The sequence below is a fragment of the Podarcis muralis genome, chromosome 6 (assembly GCF_964188315.1).
Source record: "Podarcis muralis chromosome 6, rPodMur119.hap1.1, whole genome shotgun sequence".
In the NCBI taxonomy this organism is placed as follows: domain Eukaryota; kingdom Metazoa; phylum Chordata; class Lepidosauria; order Squamata; family Lacertidae; genus Podarcis; species Podarcis muralis.
The window spans coordinates 96,179,596-96,194,064 of NC_135660.1; the positions used below are offsets into that span (position 1 = coordinate 96,179,596).

Below are 14,469 nucleotides of genomic sequence, written 5' to 3' on the forward strand. Positions count from 1 at the left end.
TTGGTTTCTATGGAAGCCGCCCAGAGTGGCTGGGGAAACCCAGCCAGATGGGCGGGGTACAAATAATAAATTATTATTATTATTATTTGCTATTAAAGGGCAATATACTATTTAACACTATTTTTGAATGCTGTTGTAAATACTGTATATTCTGAAGTATAGGGGGGAAACCAAAATTAGCAGCTTTCCCCTCCATCTGCAGTAATGATGTTAAATCCATGCTACAGAAGCTTTATTGAGGTTGGCTATATCAGCTGAACTCTGACTTGTACACGGTATTTTTAAACCTGAAAAACCACAGGACATGTCAGTAAATCAGCAGAAAATTTAGTGTTTTGTTTAAATCCAAGCACAGGCTCCAAACTGAACTCTTAACTCGGTGACCTCACTAAGCTGAACGTTCCAGCTCTTCATAAAAGGATGGGGAGATGTACTGTATGGACACAATTGATCTAAGGGAAAACATACGGTTAAGAAAGTAACAACTAACTTATTGGGTTAGACCAGTGAGCCTTTTTTATTTCTTGCCTGCTATTCTTAAAGCAGCCATCACAGTATGGTAAAGTATGTAAATAATAGAAGAATACATTATAAATCAATTGTGGGCGGGGGGAATCAGCCGCTCAAAACCTTAAAAATCTCAGGGGTTTTGGCGAACTTTGGAGAGTGAGTCTTATGCTTTGGGGAGCACCCTGAGTTGTTCCTGTCATAAGGGTTGAGTTTATAGGATTATTTCAAAACTGATTTATATGCATTTTCACATCTGTGGAAATTAGGGCGCGAACCAAGTTATTGTGGGTGCAGATGCTTAGTCAGAATGTATTAAAGGAGCTGGATGTTAAAGCCTGAGTCTCTTACGCTCATGCCTGTCTGATATACATTTTAACAGATTTTAATATCGTGTTTTTCTATTGTAACCTGTCCTGGGATCTTATGGCAAAGGGTGTGTCCGAAATCCAAAACGTGCATTTGTCTCATTTATGCAATAGAAAGGATTAGCTTTAAAATCTTACGTACAACAAAATAATGTCATTGGTCCTAAGAAGAGAGCTCATTGAATGGGACGTGGTTTCTCTTTATCATATATCATCCTTTGGCAAGTGCTGCCTTTTGATGTCATTGATTCATACCCTGTTGCTATGTTACAGAGTAGCTAAGACTTCACGAAACAAATAGTGTGGTGATTTTTATTTTATTTTTAAAATGGCAATGTTAATGCCCGATGAATACTTCTCAGGTTTCTTAAGTCATAGGTACCATAAATCAAACCTTTTCCTTCCCAGCTACACTGAGACAGAATAATCTCTAGTTCCTCTTCTGTGTTTTCCTCTATGACTCTATCCTAGTCATTGGAAAGAGACGGAGACATGACTAATGGCAACAAAGTGCTACCTCATATCCTGTAGCGTGTCAGTTTTTCTCCTGACATTTCTTTTACAGCACTGTTCTCACAAATGGCAAAGAGTGGCTAAAATTACAGTGCTAGTCCTTGAAACTGATATTAGTAGGGAACCGTTTTCCTTTGAAATTAGCATCATGTGGAACTTGACACACACAAATCACTCGATTCATGGTGAAAAACACCAGCGCTGGATGCTTCGGAGCAGCCAGCATTGTAGGCCACAATGTCCTGAAAGGTTGAGATGGAAAAACTCTACAGGAAAATAAAAAAGTCAATGTTGAAATTTTGCAGACCATTTCCCCAGCGATCCTGCGCATCTGCAAACATTTATGAAGAATATGCTTTGGTTTCTGTCAAATCGGGTAAGATTTACTGAAAAAACACATCTCTCTGTTTCAGTGGAATATAAATTGTGGTCCACCTTAACGTGGAAGGGTACCTTGAAGAATGTAAACCACATTATTCAATCAGAAACTGCAGCTGTGCAAACATAGATAACAAAAGACAGTACGAGCACCGCCTAATTTACTTGTTAGGCTTAAGCCAATACACTGAGCATTTTGCACAAGAGAGAATTTTCGTTTATGGTATAAATGGAGAAGATTTGGTTTGGTAAGAGTAAAAACCTAATGTCGGTGAAAATTGTTTCATCAACCCAAATTTTTAGTCTTAAGCAGAACTGTTGTAAACGATGAAAGCAGAATGTGATGTTTAAAACCGGCAGCAATTTAGAAATAGCACAACTTAATTGCCAAGTTAAAAGTAAGTGTTCAAACAACCAGCTTCCCCATGCGGGGACTGAACCTGCAACCTTGGTGTTTGTCATCATCATGACCTAACCAACTGAGCTATCCAGATGAAGTCTGAGAATCAATGCTTCTCAAAATACCAATATATGTCATGAGGGAGGGCACGCCAGTACAAGCTCATTAGTGCACCCTCCTAGTTTTGTGGGCTTTTTTATTATTATGTGTTGAATTTCTATACTGCCCTATTCCTGGAGGTATAGAAAGGTACATAGTTTGCTGCTGATTTGACAGGGTGTGGTGCTCCCTGAACTGCTCTTGAAAGGTATTGTATAGGTACTGGTGACAAGGACCAGCAGTTCATTTCTGTTGTTAAGAGAGAAGGAGCAGGGATATACCTGGGCCTTTGCTTCCTGCTGCAGGGTATTCCTGCAGAATCTTCTGGCATAGTTGTAGTTGCCTCAACGAGTGTAAATTGCCATCAACAGGTCTTTCCATTTGGACACATTGTTGGTTTTTGTTAGCCTGACATAAACCTCTTCCTTGCAGCTTATTGATTTGCAAGTTTGAGCTTGGATTTAGATGTTCATAGAATCATAGAATCATAGAGTTGGAAGAGACCACAAGGGCCATCGAGTCCAACCCCCTGCCAAGCAGGAAACACCATCAGAGCATTCCTGACATATGGTTGTCAAGCCTCTGCTTAAAGACCTCCAAAGAAGGAGACTCCACCACACTCCTTGGCAGCAAATTCCACTGTCGAACAGCTCTTACTGTCAGGAAGTTCTTCCTAATGTTTAGGTGGAATCTTCTTTCTTGTAGTTTGGATCCATTGCTCCGTGTCCGCTTCTCTGGAGCAGCAGAAAACAACCTTTCTCCCTCCTCTATGTGACATCCTTTTATATATTTGTACATGGCTATCATATCACCCCTTAACCTCCTCTTCTCCAGGCTAAACATGCCCAGCTCCCTTAGCCGTTCCTCATAAGGCATCATTTCCAGGCCTTTGACCATTTTGGTTGCCCTCCTCTGGACACGTTCCAGTTTGTCAGTGTCCTTCTTGAACTGTGGTGCCCAGAACTGGACACAGTACTCCAGGTGAGGCCTGACCAGAGCAGAATACAGTGGCACTATTACTTCCCTTGATCTAGATGCTATACTCCTATTGATGAGGCCCAGAATTGCATTGGCTTTTTTAGCTGCCGCGTCACACTGTTGGCTCATGTCAAGTTTGTGGTCAACCAAGACTCCTAGATCCTTTTCACATGTACTGCTCTCAAGCCAGGTGTCACCCATCTTGTATTTGTGCCTCTCATTTTTTTTGCCCAAGTGCAATACTTTACATTTCTCCCTGTTAAAATTCATCTTGTTTGTTTTGGCCCAGTTCTCTAAACTGTCAAGGTCATTTTGAAGTGTGATCCTGTCCTCTGGGGTGTTAGCCACCCCTCCCAGTTTGGTGTCATCTGCAAATTTGATCAGGATGCCCTTGAGTCCATCATCCAAGTCGTTGATAAAGATGTTGAATAAGACCGGGCCCAAGACAGAACCCTGTGGCACCCCACTAGTCACTCTTCTCCAGGACGAAGAGGAACCATTGATGAGCACCCTTTGGGTTCGGTCAGTCAGCCAGTTACAAATCCACTGAGTGGTAGCATAGTCAAGACCGCATTTTACCAGCTTCTTTACAAGAATATCATGGGGCACCTTGTCAAATGCCTTGCTGAAATCAAGGTAGACTACATCCACTGCGTTCCCTTCATCTACCAGGCTTGTAATTCTGTCAAAAAACGAGATCAGGTTAGTCTGACATGACTTATTTTTCAGAAATCCATGCTGACTATTGGTGATCACAGCATTCCTTTCTAGGTGCTCACAGACTGTTTGCTTAATGATCTGCTCCAGAATCTTCCCTGGTATTGATGTCAGACTGACTGGGCGGTAATTATTTGGGTCCTCTCTTTTCCCCTTTTTGAAAATAGGGACAACATTTGCCCTCCTCCAGTCTGCCGGGACTTCGCCTGTTCTCCAGGAATTCTCAAAGATGACTGCCAGTGGTTCTGAGATCACATCTGCCAGTTCTTTTAATACTCTTGGATGCAGTTCATCTGGCCCTGGAGACTTGAATACATCTAGACTAGCCAAGTATTCTTGCACTATCTCCTTAGTTATTCTGGGCTGTGTTTCCTCTGCTGAATCATTTGCTCCAAATTCTTCAGGTCGGGCATTGTTTTCTTTATCGGAGAAGACTGAGGCAAAGAAGGCATTGAGGAGTTCAGCCCTTTCTGTGTCCCCTGTTTGCATTTCACCATCTTCTCCTCTGAGTGACCCCACGGTTTCTTTGTTCTTCCTTTTGCTACGAACATACCCATAAAAGCCTTTTTTGTTGCTTTTAACCTCTCTAGCAAGCCTGAGTTCATTTTGTGCTTTAGCTTTTCTGACTTTGTGTCTACACGTGCTGGCTATTTGTTTGAATTCCTCTTTGGTGGTTTCCCCCCTTTTCCATTTTTTGTACACATCCTTTTTTAATCTTAACTCAGTTAAAAGTTCTTTAGATAGCCACCCTGGCTTCTTTAGGCACCTTCCATGTTTCCGTCTCATTGGTATTGCCTGAAGTTGTGCTTTTACTATCTCCCTCTTAACAAACTCCCAGCCATCTTGAACTCCCTTTCCTTTTAGTATTACTGTCCATGGGATCTCACCCAGCACTTCCCTAAGCTTTATGAAGTCGGCTTTCTTAAAGTCGAGAAATTGAGTCCTAGTATGCTTGGCTGCTCCTTTCCGCTGTATAGTAAACTTCAGAAGAGCATGATCACTCGCGCCTAATGATCCTTCCACTTCTACCCCACTAACCAGGTCATCAACATTGGTTAGGACCAGATCTAAAATGGCTGTTCCTCTTGTTGCTTCTCCCACTTTCTGGACAATGAAGTTGTCTGCAAGGGCAGTGAGGAATCTGTTTGACCTTATGCTCTTGGCTGAGTTTGACATCCAACAAATATCCGGGTAATTGAAGTCCCCCATTACTACTATCTCCCTTCCTTTTGCATGCTTGGCCATCTGTTCCAGGAAGGCATCATCTATGTCCTCCGTTTGGCTTGGGGATCTATAGTAAACTCCCACAATGAGGTCACTGTTATTCTTCTCTCCCTTAATTTTGACCCAAATGCTCTCACTTTGGCTTTGAGGTTCTAAATCTTGGATCTCTTCACAGGTATACACATCCCTGACATATAACGCCACTCCTCCTCCTTTCTTGTCTGGTCTGTTTCTTTGAAATAGATTGTATCCCTCCATTATTACATTCCAATCGTGGGATTTATCCCACCAGGTTTCAGTGATTCCTATTATGTCATGTTTAGTTTGCTGTACCAGGAGCTCAAGCTCATCTTGTTTATTTCCCATGCTTTGCGCATTAGTGTACAGACATTGAAGTCCATTAATCATTCCCCCGTGTCTCTTATTTAAGGATTTTCTCCTCCCACCACTAGGTCTGCATGCTCTTTGCTCCATTCGGTCTATGACATTTGGATGATCATCTTCATCAATTGATAGACTCCTACCTTCAGGAGCACTGTCTCCCTCCCCCACATTAGTCAGTTTAAAGCCCTCCTGATGAGGTTTCTGAGATTTTTTGCAAAAACATTCCTCCCAACCGTTGTGAGGTGCAGCCCATCGCTTGCCAGAAGTCCATCTTCAAGAAACTGCATTCCGTGATCTAAGAATCCAAACCGTTCCTGTTTGCACCATTTGTGAAGCCAGTTGTTCACTTCCACTATTTTTCCCTCTCTCCCTGGGCCACGTCGTTCAACTGGGAGGACAGATGAGATGACAATTTGTGCATTTAATTGCTTCAATTTCCTGCCCAGAGCCTCGTAATCTCTTTTGATCTTCTGGAGGCTATTGCTTGCAGTGTCATTGGTTCCCACATGAACCAAGAGGAAGGGGTATTTGTCAGTGGGTTTTATGATTCCTTGCAGTCGTTCAGTTACATCTTGGATCTTAGCCCCGGGGAGACAGCACACTTCCCGAGACATCTTGTCAGGCCCACAGATCACTGCTTCTGTTCCCCTCAGTAGGGAATCCCCTATCACCACTACACGCCTCCTCTTAGGTCTGGTCGGGGTTCTTCTGTGAGCTGTCGGTTCCAAGGTCGCCTGGACATTCCCAGAGGACTGCCTTTGCTCCTCGTCTTCATATACCTGATCGACTGTAATGAGGGAGAGATCCTCAAATGGAGTCTGCTCTTCGTCTTCCATGCTAGGGGAAAGGACCTCAAAGCGATTGCGTATTTCTAAACAATCAGAGCGAACCCTGGGCCTCCTACTTCTTTGAGTCACGTTTCTCCATATATCTGGCTCCTGTGTTGGTGAACTAGCCACCTTCTCAGGGGAGTCCCCTGTCTCTTCCTTGGTGGAGACGGTGTGCTCTGTTGCTTCCAAGAAGAGTTCCAGCTCTCTAATTCTTTGGAGCGTAGCTACACGTTCCTCCAGTTGCTGGACTTTGTCTTTTAAGAGGGCAATCAACATGCAATTGCTGCAGGTAAAGCTGCCTGCAACCTTTGGCAAGATGGCAAACATTGCGCAGGAACCACAGGCGACTGCAGCTGTTCCCTCACCCTCCATCTTGGGAACGTGTCGTTGGGGGTGACTACAGTGGTCCTCTATCATAAAAAGTGTGGAGACAGGACAAATAAATCCCTCCCAAAAAACCTAGGTCTCCCCCAACAAATGTTTGAGACTAGCTCCCCTAAATCTAAAATATGGATCAAACTGCGCGCGCCGCTAGGCGCGCGCCGCTGCCCTGAAGCTCTGATAAGCTCCTCCCACAGCTAATCACCTACCTCAACAGAAGCCCTGCCCCCTCTGACCTTTGCCCAGAGAGAGCAGCTAATCAGCCACAAGAAACTGACACAAGAAACTGTTGCCTTGATTTATTCTGAGATGTTATTAGAACCAGGTTCCCCCTCCCTCTCCCCCCCCCCCCAACACACATCTTGGGATAGCTTTGATTTATGAGACTGATATTTTGGGCTTGTGTGCACTCCCAGCAAACAGGAGAAGGTTCAAATAATTCAGCTAGTCTTCCATTGATTCTTTTCTGCAAAATGTATTTCCAGAATAATAATACAAAAGTATAATATTCCCAGTCTTCACCCTATAGAATTCATTTTTCATTTCTAACTACTAATTTCTGCTTAATTCTCTTAAAGTCTGCTGGTTTAAAATTTCATGCTGTCATAAAGAGAAAAATAATACGATAGCAATACTCTTTCTTTTCCAGGGGTTGCTTCCCAGATTGAGTAAAGCTGTTCCTTTTCATGGAGTAATACCTGAGCAGCTAATAATTTCAAAGAATTATAGTTTACATAAGCCATATTTCCATATATAATTTGTGGGGGCTGTCCCCCTAAAAAAAAACCACCAGCATCCAACTAAGGCACATTGTACATAAAACAGCTACTGCTAAAGCTATAGAACCACAGTAACCTGACAACTTACATGGGGTTACATTCTGGGGGTGGTGCCTAAAGCTAAAATCCCATATAGCCAAAACACATTGGGTGCAGTGGTGGGTCATGGGATATGGGTGGCGCTGTGGTCTAAACCATTGAGCCTCTTGGGCTTGCCGATCAGAAGGTCAGCGGTTCAAATCCCTGCAACGGGGTGAGCTCCAGTTGCTCTGTCCCCCAAACTTGTCACCCCCTTTTAAATTTATATTTTGCCAAGTACATAAACCTGAATGCGCACAGGTTAAATGTGCAGAAGTTGTGGGCATACGGTATTAGTTCTGAGAGTTGAGTGATGGCAGATTAAAAGAAAAAGGCACAACTTTAAGTTTCACCTAGTTGTCATTTTGCTTAAAAATATACTGTTTCCTGAAATGGCTTTTCAAGATTCACCTCTTCTATGAGACTTTGGCCAGAGGTGGGTTTAGGGGAGCACAACTGGTTCAATTGCTCTGGGCGCAGGACCTTGGGAAGAAGAAGAAGAGTTTGGATTTGATATTCCGCTTTATCACTACCCAAGGAGTCTCAAAGTGGCTAACAATCTCCTTTCCCTTCCTCCCCCACAACAAACACTCTGTGAGACTTCAGAGAAGTGTGACTGGCCCAAGGTCACCCAGCAGCTGCATGTGGAGGAGCAGGGAAGCGAACCCAGTTCTCCAGATTACGAGTCTACCGCTCTTAACCACTACACCACACTGGGAGAGATGCAGCTATGATTTAGAATGGAGTGTGAGAGGCAGGGGGTGCCAGATTTTGGCGTCTCACAGGGTGCCACTGAAATTTCCAACCCCAAGATCCACCACTGCTTTGGCTTGACCCTCTACAGAAATAATCCTATGCAGATATACTCAATATGTACGTCTCCTTTAGCTCAGTGGGGGACTGACTCTGATACAGTTGTAATGGGCAAGGCAGCAGCTCTTACCTGACCTTCCGTCACAGGCACTGCTAGGGCTTAGTGGGAGAAGGAGGGGCAAGGTGGAGACAAGGTCAGCATGGTGCAAATGCACTAGCAGAAGTGCGGAATTGCACTCCTCCTCACCAACTGCACTGAGATAAACATGCATAGACCTGCATAGAACAGAACCTGAGTGTATATATAGCTGCATTTGTACACACTTAGCCCTGCTTTTCATTTCATTTCCTCTTTTATCTGCTTCTCTGTGATGGTTTAGATTGTAAGCTTCTCAGGACAAAGACTAGTCTTCTGTTGTTGTTGTTTTTCTCCTTTGAACAAGTGCGCCATCACCAGGATGCAGATGCTGATGGTTGTTAAACATCCGCAAAGTACTGTTTCAGAAATGGACAACTATGACACTTGCGTTACCAGCGATGGGCAAACATGGGGCAAGCCTGTCACCTTCCAGTTAAGCTACTGTTTCTCAAACCTGGGTCTCCAGTTGTTGTTGGACTACAACTCCCATCATCCCTAGGAGGACCAGTGGTCAGGAATGGTGGGAGTTGTAGTCCAACAACAGCTGGAGACCCAGGTTTTAGGAAGATGGATAAGTATTCTTTGCTTCTAAGCATGGTATTTTGGACTGAGGTGGGCAGACCTGAAGATTTTGCTGGACTGGGAACTTTCATCATCCTTGACCATTCACCACTCGGCCTTTTTATTTCTGTGGATTTTCTGTTAGCTGGATTATGCTTGATATTCTATTTCTGAACACTGCTCAAGTATATTTTCTGAATGTACAGCAGCTTATAAATCATGATACAAGATATTATCTTACTTAAGGTAAAGGTACCCCTGACTGGGACGCGGGTGGCGCTGTGGGTAAAACCTCTGTGCCTAGGACTTGCCGATCGTATGGTCGGCGGTTCGAATCCCCATGGCGGGGTGAGCTCCCGTCGTTCGGTCCCAGCTCCTGCCCACCTAGCAGTTCGAAAGCACCCCTAAGTGCAAGTAGATAAATAGGTACCGCTTTATAGCGGGAAGGTAAACGGCGTTTCCGTGTGCGGCACTGGTGCTGGCTCGCCAGTTGCAGCTTCGTCACGCTGGCCACGTGACCCGGAAGTGTCTTCGGACGGCGCCGGCTCCCGGCCTCTTGAGCGAGATGAGCGCACAACCCTAGAGTAGGTCATGACTGGCCTGTACGGGCAGGGATACCTTTACCTTTACCTTACCCCTGACTGTTAGGTTCAGTCGCAGACGACTCTGGGGTTGCAACACTCATCTTACTCTATAGGTCGAGGGAGCCGACATTTTGTCCGCAGATAGCTTCCAGGTCATGTGGCCAGCATGACTAAGTCGCTTCTGGCGAACCAGAGCAGTGCACGGAAACACCATTTACCTTCCCGCCAGAGCAGTACCTATTTATCTACTTGCACTTTGACGTGCTTTCGAACTGCGAGGTGGGCAGGAGCTGGGAACGAGCAATGGGAGCTCACCCCGTCACGGGGATTTGAACCGCCGACCTTCTGATCGGCAAGCCCTAGGCTCTGTGGTTTAGACTACAGTGCCACCTGTATCCTAATAACTTACTTAAGATGGCCAAAAGGAGAAGGAGGAAGAAAAGCTGGCATAAAGGAGTGGTCTATCATTCTCTAAAGCATAACAGTGTTGAATGCACTACTGTGCTAGACATAGGTGCCAATTTCCTGGGACCCCTGGATGCGCGATCACCCACAAAATTCCCCCTGAAGGGGCTGGGCACCCACAAATTTCGGAGCCAGGGCCATGCATGCTGCATGGCACCCATGGCCCCAGGCACCCACGATTGTGGTACTCATGTTGCTAGAGGTGGACATACATTAATAAGAGAGTGTCTTACATTCACAAGTATCCTCCGTTGAGTCTTGTTTGAATGAGTTTCTGTATTACTTATTTTATAAAAGTATTTCTATAGTACTTTTCACATGGGGAGGGGGTACCAAAGTTGTGTTTCCACATGGATAAATCAATTCAATTAGATGAATCAAATATACAGGGGGAAATTCTCATAATGAGCACAGTATGAAAAAGTACCTGGATGTACAATTTCAACATGTGCCTAGTGTATCATCAGCCATCTAAGCGTTTGAACAAGGGCTCGTGATTTAGTTGTTCCTAAGCCGCAGCACTGGTACATAGGTAGCTGCAGCTTCATTTGTGTAAACCAGAACTTTATATAATGCTTTCTGTACTTCTTCTTTTCAAAGGATCATCTGTTTTATCTAGAAGCACACAGACTGGAGAGGGGACGTGGACGGTGCCCATTTGACCCCAATTCCTCCTTCATCTCCACTTTATTTGGTAATGGCTTGTCGTATGTTATAAAATGTCTTTCTGAGTTTTCGTCCCCAACTCTCTTAAGGTGTTGTCACTATTCTTCTACATGCCTTTGATGTGTCTGTTCTACCTGTGCCTACGTTTATGTTGCGTTTAATTCTCTTTGTTTCACTAGATCAACCCTATAGCCAATGTTCTTCTGTTTTCTTTTGCCAGTTTGATAGGTAGACATGCAATGGTTGCATAATATTAGGGAACTTTTCAGGCACAGTAATTTAACTTCAAAGCAATACTGCCCACTGAGTTCTGATTCACTGTATATTAGATTCAAATACATAAATAAATAATGCCCTCCATATATGCCATCACAGATCAGGACTGCAATCTGATCTGCTCCAGCCAGCACGGCCAATGGCCCAGGATTATGGCAGCTGTAGTGCTAAACATCTGGACGAAATCGGGTAGGAAAGTTTTGTACAGATGTTGATTTTGAGTAGGGACATAGATCCGCAATAAGCCTGTTGACCCTGGTCCTGATTCCAGAGATCATCTTGCAGGTCAGTAGCCCATGCCTGAATTTTCAGCGCACTATCATCTCTCTCAGTGAAATACTGATGGTTCATGATGGCAGTTTTGCCTTTGTGAATTATCTGTTGGGAAATGATGGGATAGATTTGCTGATGATCACTGTCCAAGTGCAATTCAGGCACCCCAGGTGCTGCCAAACTTTATTGCTTGGTTGTTCAGTTTTCCTGCTGTATATATCTATGCAGTGTACAAAATACAAACTTTAATACCAATACAAAAACAAACAAACAAATCAACACAGCATAACGAAGCAGCATGTTCACAGAAAGTCACAGCTATGCAATATGGGTGGGTCATCTCCAAGTGAAGGCTTTCTGGAGGGACCAAGTTTCAAGTTTGTGTCCTAAAAGATATGACAGGCAGTGCCAGCTTAATCTCAGCGGGCAAAGAGCTCCATAACTGTTTGGGCACATGGACTAGATACTAAAAAGTGATTTAAGAACATAAGCCTATTCCTACCTGGATTGGGCTAAACATAGACAAGACTATAGCTTTACCCTCTTGGCACACCTTCCCCCCAAAATGATATGATAACATGTTGGCATTTTAAAATATCACATGCAGTTGTTATGTTTTTAAAATCCTGTTTGTTTATCATGACTTCAACAGAGATTGATCCATGGCAGAGGACAATCCCCGATACTTCATTCTTGGTGATTTTCAGTTCATTAGTTAAAAATACTAGGGACAATCTAGCCAAAACTAAGCATGCCTAAGACCCGAGGAAGCTGCTTGCCTTTTCTGTTGAAATAGACAAGATTTCAGGGTTGCGCTGTTACCTGGGAGTAAACCCCATTCGGTTTAGTGAGATTTCCTTTTGAATACACACGTTTTTGCACTGTGTATTCACACAGATTGCACTGTGATTAATTTGCACTGTGATTGCAAAGTGATTAATTTGGATTGGATTTCCGTTCCTCCTTTTTTCCATTGTTTAGGTTTTTTTTCCTTAAATTACCTTCAAAACTTACTTTCTCTTGACCTGGTACTAAGGAAAGAGGCAGCAAGGAACAATTTCATTTCTGAATAAACTCAGAGTAAGTTGTAAATTACAATCAGGAAACAGAACAGACCTTCAACCGCAGATAATGCTACATAAAAATGTTAAATGGTTAGATAAATTCCATAAAGAATTTTTGGACCTAAGTACCCAAAGCAAATGAATTCTCCTGTCTGTTTCCAATAAAGCAAAGCTCTACTTGGTAATAGATCTCATTGGCAGGTTGACAGAGACCACAGAAGTTCTTGAAAGGATAATTTTCTTCAGGCGCGTGGCTTTTGATATGTAGCACACAGTAGTAGCAGCCCTGTTATCTGCGTCTTTTCTAGCCCAGATCTTTTCTGCTGCTGAGACTGAGATGTGACTTATCCCCATGACTGGGTAGCAGTGCAAATGCTTTTTATGCAGAAGTGCCCAGATCAACCCCTGACAGTTCCAGCTAAAGGATCTCAAGTAGCAGCAGAAGGAAATATTGGTGTTGGATAATGGTCCATGCTTGAGTGGAGGAGACAGAGCCAGCACATGTCACACGCTGCCGGTGAAGCAGCCCTGGGCATGACCTTGATGCTGAAGCTTTTCATTCTGCTCGAACTTGCGTGTCGAGACCCCGCAGCTACCCCCTCGTTGGAAATAACTCACACAAGGACACAGATATTAGGTTTATGTTACTGGGCAAATTTTGGCCACAACTTTATTGAAATTATAGAATGTGAGCAGTATTGGCTTAGGCATTGCTTGGACCTGACTATATCTGACTCCTGCCCATTGTGCAGGAAGTCCAGTAAGAGCCCTGTCAATGTGAACCAACTCAAGCTCCCCCTGGTGTTCCCGTCGGGGTCGTATCAAGGCCCTAGCCCCCCAGCCAGGCTTCAGACTAGATCAACACCCCCAGATTCCTTTAACAGAATACCCTTAAGCATGGAGGGGCAGGTGATGGCCACACCTCCCCTCCCCCACACAAGGTCAATCAATGCCTAACCGCAACCCTAACAAAGTTGTGACGATTGCTACGAGGTAGGCGAAAACCAAGTGGCCAGTGCCAATTTGCCAAGTGGAAAAATTCCTACCAGGCCCCTCGGACAACCAAGGCGACCAACCGAAGTCCATAGCAAGGTCACTGCCTAACCTGCAAAATAGGAAGGGAGGGAGGGTGATTGAGGAAGCGAACCAAAGAGGAAGTCCTCTGGCTCACTCCTCCATTTAAATAGCTCTGGATTGGCTGGCTGGGCTCTGATGTAGCCGGGATCCCCCAGACAATGGGGGACAAAGTCCCCCATCCCCGGTGGGGAGTAGGTGGCCACACGGTCCACCGCAACTCCTCCCCACTGGGAAGTGGAGCGAATTTGTGCAACAGGACAGCTCTTGTGCCTCACCTTATCCCAGGAACCCCCCAGAGTTCTTTGGTCTCAGCTTGTGCCATGTCTCTGAGTAGCACCAGTTCAGAGAAGGGCCCTGTGAAACCAGGGGTGTCAACTCTCCCAGCTAGATCAATTCAGAGATTTATTGAAGGGACCAGTCTTTATAGTTCTATGTATGTACAGGCCATAAAATTCTCCAGTAAACACAAGCACACTCCCCCCCCCCCGACATATATATAACAATATATATTTAGTATATAACAATACAAAATCAATTCATTTGTATTTCATCTTTGGCGATGGGTCAGGTGAAGAGTAATTGCAAGAATTAAAAGGCCACAATAACCACACAATAACATTAAGATGCCACATTTTCGATATGTAGAATCAGCATAAGTGCCCTGAACAACATAAAACTTCCTTACTCTTCAGGACATTTTTGAGAGGGGGCGGGGAATAACTCCAGAGAGCTTTTACCTCACACTGAAGCATGATTTCCATTGGTTTTGTTCTGTGGTTTACCCCACCCTTCTATTTGTCATTAGTTATATATTAAAAATAATACACCCATTTAGGTGCCCTTTCCATATGTATATTTTCCTGACTTAGGGATTTAAACTAGAAGGTAGGATATAAATATTTTAAATAAGTAAGA

The 14,469-nt window shown here is 44.1% G+C and overlaps 1 protein-coding gene across 2 annotated transcripts in view; it reads left to right on the top strand.

The window, feature by feature from the left end:
* Positions 1 to 14,469, top strand: part of SEMA3E (semaphorin 3E) — a 182,924-nt gene that overhangs the window by 132,318 nt on the left and 36,137 nt on the right. For both annotated transcript variants that reach the window (XM_028728769.2, XM_028728770.2), the window contains exon 5: positions 10,799 to 10,892. In XM_028728769.2, coding sequence (XP_028584602.2) covers positions 10,799 to 10,892 — 94 coding nt within the window. The remainder of the gene's footprint in view (positions 1 to 10,798; positions 10,893 to 14,469) is intronic.